At 36.9% G+C, this 25,358-nt stretch overlaps 1 protein-coding gene across 2 annotated transcripts in view; it reads right to left on the bottom strand.

Annotated features, from left to right (window-relative positions):
* Antxr2 (ANTXR cell adhesion molecule 2) overlaps positions 1-25,358 on the bottom strand; it is a 131,753-nt gene that overhangs the window by 100,639 nt on the left and 5,756 nt on the right. For both annotated transcript variants that reach the window (XM_070012987.1, XM_070012986.1), the window contains exons 4-7: positions 17,081-17,162; positions 16,258-16,365; positions 15,885-15,953; positions 15,234-15,314 (exon numbers count right to left, since the gene is read on the bottom strand). In XM_070012987.1, coding sequence (XP_069869088.1) covers positions 15,234-15,314; positions 15,885-15,953; positions 16,258-16,365; positions 17,081-17,162 — 340 coding nt within the window. The remainder of the gene's footprint in view (positions 1-15,233; positions 15,315-15,884; positions 15,954-16,257; positions 16,366-17,080; positions 17,163-25,358) is intronic.

The raw sequence follows: 25,358 nt of genomic DNA, 5'->3' as shown, positions 1-25,358 counted from the left end.
AACTACTAAGGCAGATAACTCTAGGCTTGATTGAGAACAAAGCTCATTCTCCTAATCAGCTGTTAACACTGAGTAAACTGTTAAAATATTATCTGATTGCTTTATGCTACCTAATACATTCTAAAATCTGGCTTATATTACCTTCAAAAGTCGATATCTAAGCAGAAGTTTTTAGTTCTATCTCCAGATAGATATGTAGGTAGGATAGATAAGAGACAAAGACAGACAGACAGGCAGACAGACCAACAGACAGATGTGGTTTGGATAGGTGCTCTCCAATGGCACATGTATGAAAGTCTTGTTCCTTATTCTGTGAAGCTATGGGGAGGTGGTGGAACCTTTAATGAGGTAGAAACTATGAGGAGTCACCATCCATGGGTCATGGAGTGAAATTTCTAAAACAGAGTCATAATAAACGTTTTCTCTTTCTAAGCGGATTCACCTCCAATAATTATTACATACACATCAGCGTGTATGTATTTTTCCTCTCCCCTGGAGTATGGAGCCAGCCTTGGATAATTCTTTGATATAGAATTAGTTACTCCTTGGTCCTTCCCACCCAAAGTCTCATTACATTGCTGGATACACACAGTCACTCAGTTCTTTTCTGCAGATAGTAACTATATAGGTTTTTCTCTCCCTCCTCAAATATGCCATTTCAATACATCTCTTCTCATGTCACAAACTCACTAATATTATATGTATATATGTGGCCTTTCAGATAATCAAGATACATATGCTTGTGAAAACCCTGTAGGTGGAAATTTAAGTAATATAACTACTAAAAAGCAAGAAATGCAAACAATGAAGAGGGACATGTTTCCTAAAATGAGTTTCTAACCTGATTGAGAAACCAGATCTGTCTTCCTGAGTTCTATTTCTCTTCTGTTCTTTTTCTTAATCCTTTCCTTCTATCTGTGAGCCATGAGGTCTCCAAAACCTTTTTAATGGACAGTTGTTCCCATAGAGCAGATGCTGAGTAAAAGATAAAAATGTGGGGGCTGGGAAGGTGGCTCAGTGGTAGAGTGCTTGCCTTGCATGCATGAGGCCCTGGGTTCGATTCCTCAGTACCACATAAACAGAAAAAGCCAGAAGTAGTACTGTGGCTTAAGTAGTAGAGCTCTAGCCTTGAGCTGAAGAGCTGAGGGACAGCACCCAGGCCCAGAGTTCAGGCCCCACGACCGGACCCCCCCCCAAAAAAATGTGGGCTTCCAGAGGAAAGGGGTCTAGGCAGAGTGGCTAGTGGTACACAATACCATTTGTAACACCTGGGTTTACAAACTGGTGAAAATCTATCATAGGAAAAAAAGGTTAAAATATGAAATTGTAAATTCTATGTTTTTTTCTGTAAAAACTCTATATTCCAAACTATAAATTTAAATGCACATAATAAGATCCTTGGAACTTACTCTGTTAGTTCCAATTTATTTGTTTTGAATGTTTCCTTTAAAAATGTATGGAAAACCTTGCGCATGTAACTGTAACCCCTCTGTACAGTATCTTTACAATAAAAATTATATATTAAAAATGTATGGAAAAAAATTCCTGTCAGGTCTTAACAACCTAAACTCAAAAACCAAGTATTCCTCTTTTCTGAGTTAAGATAATGTTGCTAAGGAACTAAATATGTTCAATGCTGAGAAGTTTTAATTCTTTATTTTCTGTTGCTTCTAACTGGTTGTATGAAACTGTATGCTGTACTTTTACAATTCAGAAATCTCTCCACAGTTTTGTAAAATTGAAAACACTAATTTCATGGGATTTCTCTGTTTGGCAAGAGGGGAGAGGAAGAGAAAGACAAGGCTGTTTATGTCTCTCCTCCAGGTTTGGTTTGGTTAACAGTGATGCCAGATGCAGCCTTCATTGCCAGCTGGGACTGTGCTGCCTGTTGGCCTCTTTGAGATACAGATGTTTGGCAAGAGATGAAAGTAGATCCCACTGCTGTCCATTCTCTGCAGCCCAACTTGCATGAAGTATCAGAATGGTGTTTCACTCTGGATACTCTAAGCATGTTCCAAATTAGTGTGGATTGAGTTGACATCTAGTGTAATATCAAGTTGTAGAATTTCAACAGGCCAAATTGCTACACTAGAAAACAAGTGCCGACATGCACCCTGGAACTAGAATTGGCAAAGTTCGTGGGGCATTGAGAACCCTGGCTAAATCAGAAGCCCAATTGTTCCAACAATTTCATTGGTTACAAAGAGTTTTTTATCTTGCTTGTCTATTGGGTTACAATCACCTCTTTATAATTACTGGATAATAACTCGATAAAGTGATGGTGTTGTCAAGGAACTGTATATAGCATCAATAACTGGACAGCATGAGAAGGTCTGAGCTTTGTAAAAACCTTGACTTGATTTCTATCTTAGAGGTTGTAAGCTTTGGAGCCATATTGTGATTAAGATGATATAAATCCCTGAATGATTTTCCATAACTGGCACATGTTATAATAGCAAATATAGGACATTCAAGATGTAAAAACCTTATCACAGCCTGATTAATATAGAAATAGATATGGCTTTTTCATTCTGGTATTTTTAGGATAAAATGCAATTTACTAAGGGAAAAGTGATGGATATACTCAAGATGAAAATTTAACATAGAATAAATGTAGGTATCTCATTGAAGTAAAAATAGATTCTTTCCCCATATTTCAATTCACATACACTATTCAAACTTTTCCAACATTTGTATAACTCTATTAAAAATTCAAATTCTCATCTAACTGATTTGGAGTATATGTATACACAACACTGACAACAAAGGATAATTACAGGTAAGCTAGTACCATTTCTCTAAGGTAACAGAAGGAAGCATGTCAGAAAACATCGGTAAGGGTAAAGCGAAGTCTAATATCATGCATCTTGTTCTATTGAGTCAATGAACAGCTATAAACACTACAAAAACATGCCCCAAATATAAAAGATTCAAGTTTATAAGGAAAGATAAATAAGCAATACTGGTTTTAAAGGTACCAACAAATGGTAAGTTTTCATTACTTGCCATCCATGTGCATAGAATAAGCAGCTGCAACCATTGAAAAAACCTCTCCCATATTTTAATTGTTTTCCTTTCAAAATTCAGATATGTAATTTGTATTTTCTCTGTGGCTGCCAAACATCCCAAGCAAGTAATTTTTTTCTCTGAGAGATAATACTTTAATTCAAAATAATTGGTACTTGTAATCACGTGTTTTGGTTGAACCCAACTTTTCCGAATGCTTGGAGCTTCAAAAATGTCAGTTGCCCAACAGCATGCAACACTCTGACCCTTTGTAAACCCAGATACTCCCTTCCTTCATAAGTTAAGTAGGATCTCATTAGTGACAAAATCCTAAACAAGCTTATCCTAAGAAATCTAGAGAAGCATTGTAAGTTAGAATCATTTTCTTATTCTTCCCAACTGACAGCACAACACATACATAATTACATAATTCCAATTGAAGGAAGCAAGGAAGGAAAGAAGGAAGGAAGGAAGCAAGCAAGCAAGTAAGCAAGCAACATAACATAAGTTTTTTTATATTTCACAATCGCAATGTTATAGCAAATCATATTAGCAGGTATTCCTTTTTTTACTTCAACTCAGAAAACAAATTATGATTTGAAACAAACATTCATCTGCATCCTAATTTTTGTTTTTTGGGGGGGTTCATAATAATCATTTAGTGCTCCCTTGATGGATCAATAGGCTTTCCAGGAAAAGCCTTAAAACTATAATAAAAAGTAATAGTGAAAGTACAATTTGTTTCAGAACCTAAACAAAATTGTGTGTCAGCATATTTCTCATTCTGATGCAAATGTTATGCCCTAATACCCAGAATTGCCCACATTGCTTTTTATCAATGGGAACATGAAATAATTCTGCCAAGCATTCTGCCTACATATTGTTCCATAGGATTATTCATAAAGGCATACAGACAAAATGTTTCCCTATGCAATGACAATTTAAAAAACACGTTTTCTCCATTCTTCTATCAATTTTATAAACATACGTGTCAAAAGTTATAAGTTGTGGGGGCTGGGAATATGGCTTAGTGGTAGAGTGCTGGCTGAGGGACAGCTCCCAGGCACAGAGTTCAAGCCCCATGACCATCAAAACAAAGAACTGGTAAAGCCTTTGCAGGACATTCCATTTGTAACCCAGAAGGTTGATGTCATCAATAAAAATGTGCCATTTACCTTTGCCTGCAAACCACAATGCCGTTAGTTTTATTTCCTCACAAGACCGAAAGTATTTACTCAAAATAGATTTGATTTCCTTAACCTATAATTGCAATTCGATAAAGTATAAATAAGGAAAGAATAATGTTATGTAACATTTTCATACAAATACAAATAAAATACTGGACCGTGAGTAGAAGCTTGTAAAAAGAAAAAGTGAGTGATAAGCAACTGAAAGCAAAACTCACTTTTATCTTTTAGTTTCGTGAAATTGAGAAGAAGATAACTGATTAGACTCGATGTGAAAAAAATGTTCAAAGTGTTTGGCTATTACAGAAGACTTTACTAGCTAGGCTTTTTCCTAACCAGAGCACTTTCGCATCCTTTCTCTTCTGTGAACAATGCCTCCTTTCTATTAGAGACTCAGTTCACCACTCTACATAGTCCCACTGAGACTATCGATCACAATACCGTCTGTTCCCTCTCTGTCTTGACCCCTACCCTTGTCCTAGGGGCACAGGAGGCATATTAGCCAAACCGATCTAAATAATACTGACATCATTAGTACAACAATGAGCACCCAGAGCTGAATGTAGTGGTTCATTTATGTAATCCTAGTAGCTTGAGAGGCTGAGATTTGGGAGGACGGTGGATTGAGGCTTGCTAGAACAACAACAAAAAAAAGTTCACAAGATACTGCCCCCACCCACCTTTATCTCAAGCAATAGCTGGGCATAGTAACATAAGCCTGTTATCTCAGCTCTCCAAGGGCTGAGATCAGGAAGATTAAGGTTCTAGGCAAGGGTATTGAGATACCATCTCAACAGAAAAAAACTGACTGTGATGGTACACGCCTATCATCCTAGCGAGGGCAAGAAGCATAAATAGGAGGATTCTGGTCCAGGGTATCCCATGCTAAAAGAGCAAAGTTGGCTGAAGGTGTGGCTCAAGTAGTATCATACCTGCCTAGCCAACAGTAAAGCCCTGCATTCAATTCCCAGTACCACACACACACAAAAAGGAACATATAAACTAACTGAGCTCTTATTCGGGATGCAAAAGACTCAAGTGATGTTATTATACCAATAAACTTGCTGGCAGGAAACCATATATTCCTGACACCATTTACAATTCCCATTCTCTGCCATTCCTCCAAATATAAACTAATTAAGCAAATGAAATATTGGCAAGATTTACTAAGCAGGAAGATCCTAAGAACACAGTTGATTCCCCTGGATCCAGCTGTCCCGAATATTATTTTCTTCTCAATGTTGCAATCCATAGCTGGGAGAACTTTTTGCCACAGCTGGCTTCAATTCACCCTCCTCCCAATCTCAGCCTCTCCATTGAACTGGATTACATCAATGAGGCACCACACCTGGAGTGAGTTTTTTTTTCTTGTACCAATGATATTATTTATGTTTATACTAATGACATCAACGCATTTATTTTCCCCCTTAAATTCTTAGCTCTTGACATTTGTGATCAAAAGAATCTTCATATGATATCTCAATGTTGTTTGGATTTGCATTTCTTTTATGGCTAGGGACATTGAGCATTTCTTCATGTGTCTATTGGCCATCCTTCTTTCTTCTTCAGAGAAGCTTCTCTTTAAGTCTTTCGCCCACTTATTTATTGGGCAGTTGTTTCTTTGAGGATTTGTTGTTGGGGGGTTTAATTTTTTGAGTTCCAAGTATATTTTAGAGATGAGACCCTTGTCCGTTGAATGGCTAGTGAAGATCTTCTCCCAATCCGTGGACTTTCTATTGATCTTGCTAGCTATGTCATTTGCCCTGCAGAAGCTCTGCAACTTTATGCAATCTCATTTGTCCAACCTTTCTTTGATTTGTTGTGTTTCCGGGTCCAACCCAGATGCCCCTCAGTAGATGAATGGATCAAGAAAATGTGGTATATATACACAATGGAATTCTATGCCTCCATCAGAAAGAATGACATTGCCCCATTTGTTAGGAAATGGAAAAACTTGGAAAAACTTATATTAAGTTTACAATGTCAGTGTGGGGGGGGGAGGGGGTATAATTGGGTGGGGGGAGGGGGGAGGCTGGGAAGGGAGGTGAAGGGTAAACAAAGGAGGAGGCTACAATGCTTGGTAAGAAATGTATGCATTATCCTACCCATGTAATTGTAGCCCCTCTGTACAGTATGTTCTCAAATAAAATAAAATAAAATTTAAAAAAAATTATATTAAGTGAAGCAAGCCAGGCCCAAAGAAACATAGGTCCCATGGTTTCCCTTATTTGTAATATCTAGTATATGTATGAGTCAAGCGGAAAAGGTCAGATAATGGGTTGTCAGGAAAATGAACCCTTAGATATGTATTTTAATGTTTTTTTTTCTTTCATGCATGTGTTTCTAATGCATTTATAAGATTATCTCTTTGTTGCTTTGTATGTCCCTCCCCCACAGTATAACCCCTGCTTTCACTATATTTGATGTCAGTATAACTTGTGGAGGAGATGGGGAAAAACCAGTTGTTTAAGGATACAGGTGGACCTGTTGCAACAATGAGAAGTACAAGTTGTCATGTCCAAAACGAGCTTTACAACGTCGGTGCGGGGAGGGGGGGGCGGGGGGGAGGGAGGGGAAGGAGAAGAATTGGGATGGGGGGGAGGGGGGAGGCTGGGAAGGGATGTGAAGGGTAAACCAAAGGAGGAGGCTGCAATGCTTGGTAAGAAATGTACGCATTATCCTGCCCAGGATGTTCACAAATGAAATAAAATTAAATTTAAAAAAAAGAATCTTCATATGATAGAATTACTTAATTATTTGGAGGCAAAAGCTAACTTTTGGTGCTCAAATACTCCATTAACTATACTACAAAAATATTTTCAAGAACTTGATGGCCTTTATTTATTCATCCATATGAATTATGCAATGGTAGATTGTGGCTAGCTGGGGCAACATAAATTAGATGTTACTTAACACGCTATGTTAGACAATAGGCAAATTAAACCCAGGAGTTGGGTGAACCTGGACATGATTTTCATAGCATTGGTGTGATGATGAGATGCCTCGTCTCATTCCGTGTGAAGGATCATTATTAGATGAGCAGAACTCACAATCTAATTTATCTTTACATCACAGCCAGTCCTTTATTAATAGGAGCCTTGAAAACTTACTTCCAATCACGAGTTGACCTTCAGCATTTTTATTTCTTTTCTCTCTATGAATATGTTGTTATAACTGCTTAGACGTTAAGCTTTTCATCAAAGTCTGATTTTACAGAGTTTTCCACAAGCAAGCAGTCAAGATTCAAAGCACAGCCTGCAAACATCACTTAAGCTAAAATCTTATCAGAATATTTATTATGTTCTCTCTCTTATAAAAATCACCTGCCTGGAGAAAAAATGAGTTTGCAGTGTCTTCACAGTCCATTTGAATATACTTTCTGACACCTTTCTTGGATACTTTTCCAATAAAACAACAGACATTACTGAGTAAAATGACTTAGCTCCAAATGTCATATGAAGCATTTATTTCCAAGTTACTTCTTGAAATATATATTACACATTTTCCTTTTAGAAAACATCTAATACAGTGTTATTTAAATGTCCTACAAGAGATAATCCCCTTCCTATTTATACTCCTATACTTTCCAATTAGCAACTGATAAAATCTGGTAAGACCTGCCATCGGATGTAATTTTTTTTAATTCTTTGACACCAGGGTATAGTTATAATGTTATTTTCACAAATGGTTTGTTTCTTTTTACTTAATACTGTCTGAGGTACTCTTATTTAAATATAAGACTCAGGAAGTAATTCTGAACTGGGAAAATGCAATGCTCCTGTTTATAGAAAAGAGGAGTAGTCACAAAAGGACACACTGAATTTTTGTTCTTTCCACATGATTCACCTCTCTGTGGCTTTGTTTTATTTTTAATGTTTTCTTCCACAGCACTGAATTGCGCAACCCTCAGCTAGAGCCACAAGGTACTCACGTGTCAGTCTGATTTTTAGTAGTTCAAATAAAGTTTCATTTTCAAATATAAATACTGCAATCATCTCTCCTCCCCCTTCCCAAATAAAAGAGTTGTTGTCTGTTTACAATTGTAACTTGAAAAAAATAGATGAATTGCATACTTGTATCTGTGGCCAAATAGGGGTAAAAGAATAAATGGATGCACATTGACAAATCTGAAATTTTCCAGTTTTAACATTTCACTGAATCTTTAGTTCCCTTAAAGAATGTTCCCCACTGGAATTTTTTCTCAAGCTCAATTTGACTCTAGTTTCTTGTCCACCAGTTTCTTTCAGTTCTACTCCATAATACTGTCTACTCAGTAATACTGGCCTCACTGTAAAAGCAGATTTTACTGTAACTGCTGCTAGTGATTTACATATTTAGGAATAAAATATGAAAGTAACTTTTGACTCCTCTGTCCTTTTAATCCTGTTATCCAGTGATTTCCCAGATTCTACTAGGTTTTAATGCTTCTCAAACTTATTATTTTGTTTCTAATTCCACTGCTATCACATATATCATCAAAATCACCAGGAGCCAGTGGCTCATGCCTGTAATCCAAGCTACTCAGATCTGAGGATAACAGTTCAAAGCTAGCCTGAGCAGAAACACTGTGAGATTCTCTTCTTCAGTTAAACACCTAAAATGTTTTAAATGGAGTTATGGCTTCAATGGTAGAAAACTAACCTTGGGTACAAAAGCTCAAGGACAGTGCCCAGGCTCTGTGTTCAAGCCCCAGGACTGGCACAACAAAAAGAAGAAAGAAGTTCATGCATGTGTTTCTAACGCATTTATAAGATTATTTCTTTGTTGCTTTGTATGTCCCTCCCCCACAGTGTATTCCCCGCTTTCACTATACTTGATGTCAGTATAACATGTGGAGGAGATGGGGACAAACAAGTCGTTTAAGGATTCAGGTGGACCTGTTGCAACAATGAGAAGTACAAAATGTCATGTCAAAACCAGCTTTACAATGTCGGTGTGGGGGGGGGAGGGGGGTATGATTGGGTGGGGGGGAGGGGGGAGGCTGGGAAGGGAGGTGAAGGGTAAACAAAGGAGGAGGCTGCAATGCTTGGTAAGAAATGTATGCATTATCCTGCCCATGTAATTGTAACCCCTCTGTACAGTATGTTCTCAAATAAAATAAAATAAAATTTAAAAAAAAGAAGAAAGAAGGAAGAAGAAATACAAGGAGGAGGAGGAGGAGGAGGAGGAGGAGGAGGAGGAGGAGGAGGAGGAGGAGGAGGAGGAGGAGGAGGAGGAGGAGGAGGAGGAAGAAGAAGAAGGAGGAGGAGAAGAAGGAGACGGAGAAGAAGGAGAAGGAGAAGGAGGAGAAGGAGAAGGAGGAGAAGGAGAAGGAGGAGAAGAAGAAGAAGGAGAAGGAGAAGGAGAAGGAGAAGGAGAAGAGGAAGGAGAGGAGGAAGGAGAGGAGGAAGAAGAGGAGGAAGAAGAGGAGGAAGAAGAGGAGGAAGAAGAGGAGGAAGAAGAGGAAGAAGAAGAAGAAGAAGAAGAAGAAGAAGAAGAAGAAGAAGAAGAAGAAGAAGAAGAAGAAGAGGAAGAGGAGGAGGAGGAGGAGGAAGAGGAGGAAGAGGAGGAAGAGGAGGAAGAGGAAGAAGAGGAAGAAGAAGAAGAAGAAGAAGAAGAAGAAGAAGAAGAAGAAGAAGAAGAAGAAGAAGAAGAAGAAGAAGAAGAAAAGAAGAAGAAGAAGAGGAAGAGGAAGAGGAAGAGGAAGAGGAAGAGGAAGAAGAAGAAGAAGAAGAAGAAGAAGAAGAAGAAGAGGAAGAGGAAGAGGAAGAGGAAGAGGAAGAAGAGGAAGAGGAAGAAGAGGAAGAGGAAGAAGAGGAAGAAGAAGAAGAAGAAGAAGAAGAAGAAGAAGAAGAAGAAGAAGAAGAAGAAGAAGAAGAAGAAGAAGAAGAAGAAGAAGAAGAAGAGGAAGAAGAGGAGGAAGAGGAGGAAGAGGAGGAAGAAGAGGAAGGAGGAGGAGGAGGAGGAGGAGGAGGAGGAGGAGGAGGAGGAAGAGAAAGGGAAAGAAGAAGGAGAAAGGGAAGGAGAAGGAGGAAGAGATGAAGAATACAGGAGGAGGAGGAGGAAGGAGGAGGAGGAAGAGGGGAAGAGGAAGAAGAGAAGTAAGAGGAGGGAAAGAAGAAGAGGAAGAAGAGGAGAAGTAAGAGGAGGGGAAGAAAGAAGAAGAAGAGATGAAGAATACAGGAGGAGGAGAAGGAGGAAGAAGAAAAAGGAGGAAGAAGAGGAGGTGAAGAAGAAGAAAGAAGAGGAGGAGAAGGAAGAAAAGGAGGAGGAGGAGGGGAAAAAGAAGGAAGAGGAAGAGGAGAAAAGAAAAAAGAAAAAGAAATTATCACAAGTTGTATGTATTAGCAAATATTTGCCATGTTACTCAGAGACCAACAAATCAGGAGATAATGATTTTGTATCTGGAGATTGACCTGACATAAATCCATTCAAGGCAAAGAGTTAGAGGCTTCCCTAGTTAGATCTTTGGGCTAGTTTTATTTTGAAAGACATAGAATCCCTGTACCTAACCTAAACCCTAAAGAACTACAGTTCATAGGAATATTATTTCCCTCTAACAGCTGGGTTTCTTCAATGAATTTCTGATTAATATTGCAGGCTACTTCCTCTCTACCAGAGATATCATGGCTTTTTTCTGAATATGATGACCTGACATTTTAAATCATTCCTATCATAGGAATACTGAGTCTCATTCCCCATTTGTTGGCTGGGTCCTGATCCCTTGGCCTGAGCACTGAGGACTAGTGCCCAGTCAAACACTTAAGACTGTGAAGTTATGCCAAATAAAATGTCCTCTTAGGACCCAGTGGGTGAATTTGATTCTATTACATACTAGCATCTCATCCTTTCATACTGAAAACCTTGACATATAGATATTGCTAAGATATCTACCCACATAGACTGCCCTTCAGAAAGATCGATACCTTCCTCTTACATGGCCCTAGCTTCCTGTTCTTAGCTTCCTACCAAATGTTTCAAAGTCCAATCCCTCTGACCTAGATTACTCTTAATCATTATTTCATAAGGCAATAATCAAAGGAAGCATAACTCATCATTGCCATTTGAAGAGAATTTTTAAACACTGAGAGATTGTATTATGGATAACAGCCAAACCACATGGCTAGGCAGTAAGTGGCAGAGCTGGAATTGGTACTGGGACTTCCCTTTTCCCAACCTGTATTATCTCCACTACATTCGCTTTCTTCTTACCATATTCCTTGAGAACGTCATAAAGAAGTGTTTACCTGCCTCTCCAACTTACAATCAATCAATACATTCATATAAGAGAGCCCTTCCTAAACCTGTATGACCATCACAGAAATCTCTGGCTTCAAATTGATATTAATCTTTCCTTGATTATTTGTGAGCTGAATGTCAGTTCCCATCCAGGTATGCAATGATCTTCAGCATAATTCAACAGCCACATGCCAACATTTATCCCTCATCCTACTCAGCTCAGGCTGTGCTCCAATTTTTAGGGGCCAGTCCAAACCCCACTATAAAAAGCTTTCCATAATCACATCACTGAGCATATTCTATTTTCATGTCATTTTATATTATAGCATTTCATATTTTATATTATTGTTTTATATTATCAGCATTTAACAACAATTGCAATGTAAGATTCTTTTTTTTTAATCCATAGTCTAACTCACTAACATTTCCCTCCTCTGAATCCTTATGATATGCAGTAAATTTTGCAAGTAATTATGTGTGGATATATGTGTGCCAATACTGGTACGTGAACTAGGGGCATTGCACATTCCCTTGTTGGTTGTTTTATTTTTTCTTTTTTCCTTATGGATGAGGTTCTACTACAAGAGCCACAACTCAACTTCTGGTTCTTATTGCTGGTTAATTGGAGATAAGAGTCTCATGGTAAGCTGAGCACCAGTGACTCATGCCTGTAATCCTGTGTATTCAGGAGGCTGAAAACTGAGGATCACGCACGGTTCAAAGCTAGTCTGGACAGGAAAGTCTGAGAGACTCTTAGCTCCAATATGCTACTCTGAAAAAGGCAGAAGTAGCACTGTGGCTCAAGTGGTAGAGCATTTACCTTAAGTACAGAGAAAGTCAGGGGCAGAGCCCAGACCTGAGTTCAAGCCCCGAGACCAGCAAAAAAGGAAAAAAAAGTCTCATGGTTTTGTCTGCAGGCTATGGCTCAGAATTCAAATATCTCAGCCTCCTAACTAACTAGGGATTATAGTTGCAAATTTGATATTTAAGTTTGTGTTCGTTTTTTCCAATCCTAACACAAAGGCCTTACGGATAGTATCCTCAGTAAATGAGTGTTTGAAAATTATTTAACTGAGGAAAGAAGGCAGAAAAAGAAATGTATTCTACCACTGTTTACTTGAAATAAACAATAAATTTTGCATTTTCATATATACTAATTAGGTTTTGAAGTAACACCAAAGAATATTACATACATGTTTTCCTGGGTAGAAAATCTAGAACTGTTGAAATAATAGATTTTGTAAAATATTAAAATAGAATGCTTAAATTGTTCCTTAATTGAATAAACTTGTGAAAATGCACTGAATTGTTAACATCAGATGCTCAGAAAAAAGAGGTCTTTGTCAGTCTGTTGAATTTTTAATTATAAAAAAAATAACTACTACAGTATTTCTTCTTTTTAATTATAATGAAAAAGGTCTTCAAAACTAAAACCTCTACCTTTTGTGATTAAAAACTTGATTCATAGCCAGTAGCAACTTAATAATATTTGATATCTTACACAGTAAGAGGAAAAACATATAAGGCCAAGACAATGCACATAAACACACACACACACACACACACACACACACACACACACACACACACACACAAACGTGTTTAAGATAAAAAAAATTCTGTTAATTTTTCTCAAGATTGACTTCAAAGAAGTTAATGTTCTGACAATAAAGAAGCTAGAAGTACTTAAATAGCCTCTAACAAGAAAAGAAACTGCCCATCAATTTAGCAAATATTTTGCCTTTATAGAGACAAATTCTGAAAAACTTAAGTTCTCTGGTTTCTTCCATTTGCTTATTAGCTTTATGTAAAACATTCATAGTACACTAGTTTAGCAAATCATTAAGAATAAAAACCTTGTATTTTTCCTCAGATTGTGAGGATTTGTTTTAAACATTAAATATATATTTTTTGAGTAAGACAAAACTATGTAACAACTCAAGTTTGAAACAGAACTCAAATTTTGAGGTTTTGTTTATCACTAGGAGTAGAGTAATTTCTGTTCTTGAAGAGGTATGAAGAAATAAATTTCTTCAAATTTCTATAAAGCGTGCCAAAATCCCAAGATATTATTACCATACTGAAAATTTCTCAGCAATTATTGGTCATGAAGGCTCCTTTTCTTAATGCTGCCTCTGCTAGACATTGCTAAGGTTTCCCAAGAAGCTAGTTTACTCCTGAGAATGACTAAGTCCACCTTTTATGACTAAGTATTTTGAACTTTGCTATATGTTACCATAGGAGTTATACCCATCATCCCCCCTGTGGACAAAACTCAAGAGACCAGTTGGCAACTGGTGGCTAAAATATTACACACCTTTCTTATTTCAGCACAATTTATGCAACTAAATGTCCAGCAAGAACTTCAGTCCTGAAGGACTATATTGTACTTAGAAACTACATCCTAGTTTCTCACTGCAAATAGAAACATGAAATTTAACAAGAAAATATATAAAAATAACCAAATGTCAACTTTATTTCCTTTGGTGGTCAACTACTAATTTCTTGGCGTGGAACATTTTAAAAATAATCCATTATAATAGGATATTGTAAAGCTAATCTGTCATCTGGAGAAGTCTGAACTAAACTTTTATATAGAAAAATTAATAATTTTAAATAGTTTATATGTCCTAATGATCTATTTATTGGGGGAGTCACATCAGTCGAATTTTCCTTCTTTTTGCATTGCCTGACCTTTTACCTGTATTTAAACCTTAAATTATACAGATATTTAAACTAGACACAACTATAAAATTTTGCTACTTTTTACACTATAATTTTTCCTTAAAAATGATGTAATAATAAATATGAACTCCCCCAAATAACTGAATCTCTGTTCCATTTTGCATTTACATTGGTTTGACCCCTACATGTACTGAAATGAGATTGAACCAAATTATGTATTTTCTCTAAAAAGCTCCATTAGCTTTTTTTTTAAACCACATGATACTAAAAACAAAATCAATAAATCTCACTCTGGGTTTCTATCAAATATGATCCTTAAAGAGTCAATTCTAAACAATAGAGCCAAAGTTAGGAAAATGTAAGGTGTAAGATGTTGTTTTCCTTTTATAAATATCTAAAGATTAAGGGAAACAGTTTTGTTAGAGAACATATATTATCCACTTCCACTTTAGGACTGTGTTTTCCAAAGTATCATAAATACTTAATAGCAACTGTTCCTAGTACGTACTTCTAGCAAAGGCAGTAAAACGAAACATAAACCTCAGCGGTGAAAACCAGGAGCATTGCTTGGCATTCATCACGCCTTCCCCAGGCCCCACTCAGGAGAGCCAGAGTCTAATGATCACCAGAGACAGCTCCGCTGAATCCCAAACAGATCTACGATGAGTTCCAGGAAAACTATTAATCATCTAAATGGAATGAACAACTACTGCAGTCAAACATTCTACCAGTAGGTCAAGTTGCCTGAATGAGATCTACCAGCGTTAAAGGAGCCAGTGATCACATCCAATCCAAATTTTTATTTCATATTTCTCCTAGAAAGCCTAGAGAAAGTCTCAAGATATCAAAATAGTGAACTCCATATTCAAAGGGTTGGAAGTGTCTGAGACAGTTTATGGAAATCTTAAACTAGAAATCACAAGCAGAGGATGGCAGAGCCAAGGGTGCAAAAATTAGTAGCAATATCCTGATCTTTTTAATCACACTGTGTTTGCAATAGCAGACAAACCTCTCCCGCCCCCTCTCTTCCTGCTGATTGATGGCCACCTATACCAGCTGGTTAAGTCCAAGTTACAATGGGAGATGTATGTACAGTTATCCTCCTCTCCTACCCCCCCTCTCCCCAAACATACTCACAGAATTGATTATTCCTTTAAGAGCTTGAAATCCACCTTTGACAGGAAAGACTTGATCCTTGGAATCGGCAATTCTTTCCAACTTTAGAGAAAGGTGAAAGTTTAGTGAAGGGAAGACTGAGACAAAAATACCTTATAAACTTACATCTGAGCTCCTATGTAAAACTAAATTTTTAATTATGTTTATATGAAAAGTTATTCCACAGGAGTAATTCACTAGTGTGGCCAGTGTTTAAGGCGGAGGACTGAAAGTGCTGAAATTGGTGTTATTCTAAATGCATCGCCATTACATGCACTCAGGCCAGCCACAACCCCCTTGCATTGGACTCAAGTTCCAATTTCTACATAGCACAAAACTCCGTCTACCACTGGCACAAGACAAGAATCTAAGCCTCACAAAAAGAAAACTGCATACATAAAATATAAATGTAAATGTAAAATGACTTTGTGAAGAAAACAGGGAAAGCTATCAAAAACGATACATTAAAGGGAGAACTCAAAACATTAAAGGAGATGTTAAAGAGACACTAAAGGAGAGTCAAACCATTCTATAGAAAATCATTACAATAAATCGCTATAATGGGTGAAAATAATTTAAATATCCTTCATGCAATCACACGATTTAAAGTTTAGAAGATCTGTTGTTACTCACCTGAGCTTGTTCGAAATCAAGGACGCCAACACAATAAACATTAGCACCAAGTGATCTGGAAGTCTTTGCCTACAGACAGTAGGAGGGGAAGAGGGAGGGGAGGGAAAAAGGAGGAGAGAGGGAAAGGGAGAAGAGGAGGAGGATAGGAAAGGGAAGAGAAAGGGAAGAGGAGAGGAAGGGGAATGGGAGGAGAGAAGGAGGAGGAGAAGAAGGGGAGGAGAGTGGAGGAGGTGGAGAAAAAAGGATAGAAGAGGAGGAAGGGAAGGGGGTGAGTAGGGGAGGAGAGAAGATAAGGTGAGAAAATTATTCAAATATCAAGTCTTACTGGCAGAGGCAGGAAGTTCACTGGAAAGATGTTCAGTTCGGTACTCACCTCTTTCTCTGCATATGATGGCACCAGACCGTCTAACTTCCCATCTGTCAGAGCAATTATGATACTGGAGGTCTTTAAGCCTCCTGCTTTCCGAATTTGTTCATTCGCCTGAAAATGAAGAATAATTATCCAATTCACAATTCCATTTTAACTTTTAACCACCATGCTCCATCAAGCTGAATTTATAAGACTGACAAAATAAAAACATTACTGGCTAGCTTTTCAAAGAGGATATTTTGTGTTAACTCTTTTACTTTTAACATGTATATTTTTTACTTGAAATATGTGTATTTTCACCTATATGTGTATATACTACTGGGTTCAAATGTACAGAGCATTAACTATGGTCTGAACAATACCAAAGAGGAAACTTCCTTTAGAGATGAAAATGAAAATGTTTCTAAGGAAGGTCTACAGTAAGTGGAAATGATTTTATAACATCATTTCCAGAATAACTGAAAGCATTTAGAACATTTAAAGATAAATGTGTAAGATTGACAAACACTTGAGAAAAAGTGTATTTCATTCTTTTTTGGCCTTTCATGTATGTTTGTTTGTCCAACCCCATATTTACATATATGTACATAACTATTTTTGTAATATTTTAAAATAATTTTGGTTACTATGCAATATTTTCTTGTTCGTTTAAGTTTCTATATAACAGCTTGAATAAAAATATTAATATATTAATAAATACCTACATATTGGTTATCTTGCAAAAAATAAATATGCAAAGGGGTTTATAAGCTTTTCTAGAGAATTACATTTTATTACAGAATAAGAAAATACTTTCTCCCATACTTACACATGCAAATTAACTTACTAGCTTTAGTCCTTCATGGATATATGTCTCCCCTACAGGGCTAACATTCTTGAGATCCTCCAAACCTTTACTGATTTTGCCTCTGAAAATAATGAGTCACAATATTAACTTTAAAAAGAATTGAGCAAAGACTACAATAAACACTTCTCAAATAACATGACAGTATTTCAACAAAATCTTCTGTGACAAAATAGAGGGTAGACTTTGAGGACAGAGAGTTGTTCATACTCTTCAATTTTAGTAAGTAGTTAATAATTTCTGTGTTATACTTTGGTTTGTTTTTCACAGAGTATAGGCTGGCCTAGGTTGACAATCCTTCTGTCTCGACCTCATGAGTATCTGGGAATTCAGACAGGCCTAAATAATTTCTATATTTCTAGCATGAAAAAGTAAAAGTACAAAATAATGTCTTGAACACAGACAGCTTCAATGGTATCTATTTTACTAAATGCTAAGGAATGAAACAAAACTACAAGTATTTATGTAGCTCAGCTTCACCAAGAAAGTATTTCATGTGACTATCAGTTTTCTAAATCACATTACTGGACTCTCACATGAGAAAATTAACACTTCTCTAGTTTCACAAAACAAAAAAGTCTTATGCCTGATTTATACACCTTTATAGTATCTTTTACATATTCAAATACCACTACATTCTCTAAAACACTGTAAGTACTTAATATGTATTTTATAAATGAATGAATAAATGGACTGATAGCTGGCTGGCTGGCTGGCTGGCTGGCTGGATGGATGGATGGATAGATGGATGGATGGACAGATGAATGAACCAGAGTAATTGATTCTTGACAGAGGCTATATGAACAAAAAAAGATGAGAGCAAAGAATATCTTTTATCATGACTAATTCATTTTCTATTTAAATGAGGTATGACTACAGTATTATGAAGACCTGTTTTGTACGGATGAGTAAAAGAAGACAATTTTCAGTTTTCAAACATAACTTTAAAATCCCTTTAAAAAATTCTACAAGTATTTTAAGAGAAATAATATCACAAAGAGATGTCTTTGAGATACTATTTTTGGAAGTCTTGGTTTTCAAGAAAAGCAAAGAAAGTCTTTTGAGATGTAAAAATATAATTTTTGGCAGTTCTGAGGTCTGAACTCAAGGCTTTGTGCTAGACTGGCACACAGCCACTGAGCCATGTGTCCAGTTCACAAATGTAAAATTCATGAAATGGTAAACAGAATTCTAATTCTTTGAATAAAAATATGAATGTGGCTGAGTCCTGGTGGCTCACATCTATAATCCCGGCAACTCAGAAGAGTGAGATGTGTGGATCACTGTTTAAAGCCAGATCAGGCAGATAAATTCAACAGACACATTTCCAATGGACTAGCAAAAATCCAGAACTGGAGGCCTGACCTGAATGGTAGAGCCCCTCAACTGGTAAAAGCCACTATGAGCAAAAAGGAGATGGAATGTTCTGCAAGTTCTTGGATCAGCAAAATCAATACTCATGAAAACCATTTAATATGATCCCCTTCAACATTTCAGTGTCATTCTCACCAGAAAAAGGAGAAATATTCTCTAAAATTCATTTGGAGCACAAAGGCCTTGAATAGCCAAAGCAATCTTGTGCAAAGGAGTAATTCTGGAGGCATCACAATGTGTGACTTCAAATTATACTACAGAGCCACAGAAACAAAAACACCTTAGTACTGGCATAAAAAGTGATGGGGAATGATGGAATAAAACAAAAACAAATCTACAAATAAGCTCAGGTATAGCCATCTGATTTTTTAACAAACACACCAAAATCCTACATTGGAGAAAAAATAGTTTCTTCAACAAACAATGTTGGGAAATCTGGACATGTAGAAAACGGAGTCTTTTTTAAATGCTAGATTTTGAATATTTTCCTATACTCAACTGTTTCCAGCTCTCTATTCACTACCATATTCCACTTCTATTGTGATGAACAATTTGTCTCTTAAAAACACTCTACTTTAGGGGCTGGGAAGGTGGCTCAGTGGTAGAGCGCATGCCTTGCATGCCAGAGGCCCTGGGTTCGATTCCTCAGCACCACATAAGCAAAAAGAAAAAAGCCGGAAGTGGCGCTGTGGCTCAAGTGGTAGAGCGCTAGCCTTGAGCTGAAGAGCTGAGGGACAGCGTTCAGGCCCAGAGTTCAGGCCCATGACCGGACCCAAAAAAAATAAAAATAAAAAAAAAAAAAAAAAAACACTCTACTTTAAAATAATTTAACTAATTTCATTAATTAAATTTGATTTCACATTTTTACTTCTCAACTCAATTGGAAGTTTGCAACGGGCTACCCGTGTCTTTCATTTATGATGTAGTCCCCTGCTATGCACTTAGTACATGCCTTTTGCAAAGTAAATGCTCAATAAAACTTTCAATCTAACAGAAAATTTCATAATTCCACAGATGATGGAGTGTATTACATAATTTATAAGCTTGTTTTATGTAAATATTTATGTTTGATGTCTATGGAAACAACTCGAAACTGATTATGACTGAATGCAGATAAAAACCAAATATTTGGTGCTTCCCAGAAATGAGTGGCAGTGTGTCCTCAAGCATTAATGTTTGCTGCCAAAAGGAAAAGGAACAAGACGACTGAAATGTGAATTTGCACAAACAGATTCTTCACAGTAAAAATAGCCTTCCCATTCCATTCAGATCAGCTCACCACCACATCAAGGACCAGACAACAGGAGAACAAGACTTGGGATGGAGCAGACTGAGCATGCCCAGTTTGCTATCCATACACAAGCCTGCCACTACGATATCCTAAACCACCCTGCCTTGCCATAGCAATAAACTGATCCTTGCCTGTAGCTCACAACATTAACACACAAAGGCCTACTATGGGGTTTTTCCTGGGTAAGTACCCAGCCCATCAGCCTCTTCTTAATCAGTTTAGGGAAACTGGAAGTCAAAACAAGACAAAGCAGATATCAAAGGACCTAAACTTCATTAAAATAATAGTAGTAATAATAATAACAATTTCTAAATTTCTAAACCAGTAAATCATTAAATGAGAAAAAGTAGAATTATACAGGAGGGTGAACAGAGAACTCATTCATAGACATTGTGGTCTTAAAGAAAACTGGAAAGGAAGCAGGGCACCGGTGGCTCATGTCTGTAATCCTAGCTACTCAGGAGGCTGAGATGTGAGGATCACAGTTCAAAGCCAGCCTGGGCAGGAAAGTCTGTGAGACTCTTTCCAATAAACTACTCGGAAAAGGCCAGAAGTGATACTGTGTCTCAAGTGGTAGTGCAGACTCCTTGAGCACAGAGAAGCTCAGGGACAGCTCCCAGGCTTTGAGTTCAAGCCCCAGGAATGGATGATAAGAAGAGATGAAAAGAAGGGAAGGGAAGGGAAGGGAAGGGAAGGGAAGAGAAGGGAAGGGAAGGGAAGGGAAGGGAAGGGAAGGGAAGGGAAGGGAAGGGAAGGGAAGGGAAGAGCTTGAAAGGGAAGTAAGCAGGGAATTAAAGAGGAGAAAGGAAGAGTGGGAGAGAGGATGAGAAGTGGTTATATATAAAGGTAAGCTCAAAGCTACCATCAGTTTAAAAGATCAGCTTCCCAGGGTTTAGCTCTCTAAGGCACAGTAATATTGAAACCACTTCAGTATTTGTTGTGATGATGTTGCCAAGGATACAGCTGTCACGCAAAGTCCCCTGTAAAGAATGACAGCAGAAGTTTCTTTGTCACCCCTCAGTAGATGCTATACACTTCCCCGTTTCTGTTATTTACAACTATGCAACTTTTTTGTGCCTGACTATCAGGAAGCCTACAGTAAACGTCTTACTTATTCACCAAATTCTCTTAAGCTCCTATAGTTATCAATCTGCTTCATTCTCTTCTCCAAGATCTTAACATTTATTACTTTTCAATTGTTTAGTACGTTATTATGTTCTGAAATATGTTTTGGAAAGAGGCATGATTTAAACATATAAAATGGTTGATTAAACTTCTGGCTTTGAAATTGAGGATCAGGGAAATAAACTCTATAGTCAACTGGAAGAGGGAGACCGAAATAAAGGAGAGAGAAAAGTTTTAAGAGAGAGAGAGAGAGAGAGAGAGAGAGAGAGAGAGAGAGAGAGAGAGAGAGAGAGAGAGAGAGAGAGAGAGCCATATGTAACAACTAGTATTTTTAATCTATGAACTTTCAGTTTTTAGTGTCTCACAAATTTCTCTGCTGAGAAGTAAATAGAAAAGGGAAGATAAGGAATGATTCCACATTGTTCTAGTTATCCAGTCAGGATGAAGAACCTCTGATCTAACCTAATTTTTAAACCTTCTCATTTGTTGGAGAGCTCTTTCCCTCACCTATGTTGCCATTAGTCTATTTAAGAGGTTTGAAATGAACAGAATAACCTCAAACTGTGGACACATTTTCTGTGATAATATAGATTAAGGTGACCATAGGCTGGTAGAGAAAATATGGGTTAATTCCAAGTCCCAACTTGTTTCTCATCTATAAAATAGATATACAGACACCTTACCCATGGGACCATTGTGAGAATAGATGGGGGCGGCTGGGAATGTGGCTTAGCAGTAGAGTGCTTGCCTAGAATGCATGAAGCCCTGAGTTGGATTCCTCAGTACTACATGAACAGAGTAAGTTGGAAGTGACACTGTGACTTAAGTGGTAGAGTACTAGCCTTAAGCAAAAGAAGCTCAGAGACAGTGCCTAGGCCCTGAGTTCAAGCCCCAAGACTGGCAAAAAAAAAAAAAAAAAAGAATGGGGCATAACAAATACTAAGTAGAGGAACTACTGACATCATTGCTGATAGTGGTCACTCGTTTCTTGATTTTGTTCATCTAGTCTGTGGTTCCTCCTGATTCTAACCAGAGCTTCCAAAGCAAATTGAAGGGCAATGTTTTTTAATGTAGAGACCAAACTGGGAGAAATAAAGGAAAAATTAAAGAGGAATTAAAATTTTTAAATTAAATAAAGGAAAAATTAAATTAAAAATCTTGTGAGAAAGTCCTGGAGAAGAATTAAAGCAGGCCCTTTTATGCACAGGTAGATTCAACCAACCATAAATCAAAATGGTTTTAATTAATCTCTACTAAGCACATACATAAAATTTTCATGTAATTATTTCCTAGCAACTATTACCTACTATTAATGGCATTAGATATCATGAACAGTCTATAGATGACTTAAAGTATATGGCATTGTATATATACATACCTCACTGTAGTATTTCAATAATATGCCGTCTTGAAAAACAGAGTTACTGTGTAAAAATTTTCTAGACTTTCATGTAGACTAATTTCCTCCCAAAACTAGATGCACCAATTTATGTTATCAATTATTTATGGAAAACTACTACTTTCCCATAGGGAAATTTTAACTCATTTTTAAAGAATTAGAATAAACTATTTCAAATAATAAAAATGTATATATTGTCCAAATGTTATTAAATGACTTCTCTATAATTCCCTACAAATTTTGTCTAAGATCTACTTTTTTCTTAAGTAACTGAATTGTGTGTTCAGATCAAACAATTACAACTTTGTCAACTGGGGGCAAATACATATATTTAAATTAAGTCAGAAATACACAAAATTGACATAGAAGAGTAGGACTGAGAAATGTAGAAAGCAAGGCTCTATCATGTGGTACATCTATAAAGACAGATGACATAGGGTTAATAAGTCAGACTAAGAAGACCCAGAGTACAGAAAGACCAAATATTCTAATTGGGAAACAAGCTTGACATGTTCCTAACACAGGAAGATTGGTTTAGACTACAGGAGAGCTATAGAAGGGGACTGGATCTTTGAGACCATTGGGAGGCATTTGCTTTCTGTGCTAAGACATTGTGTTTTAAGCATAAGGGTGGCAGGATCTGCTTTAAGCTTTAAAGGGTCATTCCCACTAACACTTCTTGGTACTTCCTAGCTGTGTCTCTTTAGACAAGTTACACATTTTTATTAGCTTCTTTTTCCTCTTTTGTACAGTTGTAATAGTAACTATCAATTACACAAAATTGTCAGGAGGATTAACTGAGGCTTGCGATTTTGCACATTGCCTACTGCCTGGCATATAATAACTGTTGGATAAACATTTTCTACTAAATCAAAACTACACCATTAACAGAATGTGATTTTTTTTGTTTTTTGCTTCTCTTGTATCTTCTTCCCCCATGGTATAACCCCTGTTGTCACTGTATTTGATTCTGGTGCCCTGAATCTTGTATATACATTTTTCTAATTTGGAGAGGGGAAGGGAAATAATAAAATGCTTAAATAAGCATACAGGTTGACCCATTATAACAATGAGATGTACAAGACACTATGTTGAAAACAAACTTTACAACATCAGGGTGGGGGAAAGAGTTTGGGGAGGTGAGGAGGGAAGGGATAGTGGGGGAAAAACAAAGGAGGAGGTAACAATGCTCGATAGGAAATGTACTCATTATCTTACTCATGTAACTGTAACCCCTCTGTACAGTATTTTTACAATAAAAAACATATAAAAAGAGTATTTTAAAATAATAAGCATATAAAAATATGCTTATATATTTTATATATAACTGAAAATGTTCCTGCCATAGTTATCATCTTATTTCTGCATTTACATGACATTAACACCTTATGAAATTTTTAACAGAAGATATGGCACTGCTGTCACTACCTTTTGGGTTTGCCTCATTCTCTACAGAAAACCTTTAGCAACATCCTAAGAAACATGAAAGAGTTTACAAAGGTAATGAAGATCATGAAGAACGGAACTGAAATTGTGAAACTTGTACTTTTCCTTTGCTTACTACTGCTTTCCAGATTCTACAGCTAAATGAGACATTGAAAAAGTTTATATGTAGTCAGGATTCTAGTTTCTAGGCTTTGAAGCAAAGTCCCAGAAGAGTTGTAGGGACATTTATTCAGTGCTCATGTATCTAAATATGCAAATTAATTTACACACTTAAGGTTCTGTAATAGAAGAAAAGTAATCCTAAAGCCCAATATAGAGACCATGGAATTTTAGAAATTACTGACTTAGTAACATTAGTGAAAGAACAATGCAGAAATAAAATGGCATGCTTATTGAAGACTACTCATTTTTCATGCAAAATATATTTACATACATCATCTTTTGGCTTTTTATTTTGTGTGTTTGGAGCTTGAGCTCCAAACCTCAGGCTTTCTCTTGGATAACACTTGGTGCTCTATGACTTGAGCCAGGCCTCCAGTTTCTGCATCTTGCTAGTTAACTAGAGTTAAGAATATTGAGGATTTGTTTAGCCTGCTTGAGTCACTGGCACCTGGCTTATCTTGTTCTTATCTTTCATAACTTTCTAAGAATACTTAACAGATTTTATATCCGTATTTCACAGACAAAAAGACTGACACACTGAGTAGATGACTGACCTCCAAATCATTAAAGGGAAATACCAGAACTCTCACTCAGAATTTCTCAGTGTAAATTCTGCCATCCCCAAACCAATTTAACATATCTCAATTAGTGAAATCCATTAAAAGAAGTATTTCTAACTACAGCCAGAAAAGGTTGCAAATAATAATATTTACACACATCCTGGAATATTATAAATCCATGTAAGCAGGCTAATATTCTCTTTATATAAGTATAATTCTTCCCTAGTGACTAAAATACCACCATATTAAAATACTAAAATACTAGTAGTAGTAGTAAAGCTTTTATGTCTTCAATACTTTTTTTTAATTGGACTCTGTTACATTCTCCCACAGTTTCAATTCTTGTATCAGCTGCGTAAGATAGCCTTTTCCATCATCATTATCATCACCAACATCACCACAAAGAGGTTATCCTTAACCATTTGATTAGTAAACTGGAAGAAAGAATTTTAACTCAGATAGACTTGGTCCAGTATTAAGTTCAACATTATACGGTCTGTTGAGAAAGAAACCTCTTGTCACACCCATTTTAGTTGTTTCTCTGACTGCATTCCATCACTGGTAATGAAAGGATCTCTATCATAGACAGAAGATGTAAACTCCTTCCATGCATGTCTAAGCATCTGGGCGACCAGCTACTACACTTCATCTTCAGCATACTGGAGAAGCATATGCCAAATGCCTAGCAGAGAACCTGGCACAATGTATGTAGCTGTCAATTACTGAGTCTTTGTGTCTGGCATTGTGCTAAGTGCTTTTCTATCTATATGCATGCGGTAAGTGTTAAAAATTGTTCTTTTTTACTTGCTTCTCTGGATCCAAACCTGGCTGTTTGGAAATTAAGCTGGGTAATGGAAAATCCTTCTCTTTATAAAGGCAAAAATTTTTTTTCACTAAGCAGGG

The sequence above is a fragment of the Dipodomys merriami genome, unplaced genomic scaffold, assembly GCF_024711535.1.
Source record: "Dipodomys merriami isolate MVZ:Mamm:240054 unplaced genomic scaffold, mDipMer1.0.p SCAF_9, whole genome shotgun sequence".
NCBI classification, from domain to species: Eukaryota; Metazoa; Chordata; class Mammalia; order Rodentia; family Heteromyidae; genus Dipodomys; species Dipodomys merriami.
The sequence above is the reverse complement of the archived record's forward strand: the minus strand, read 5'-3'. Positions and strand labels throughout refer to the sequence as shown.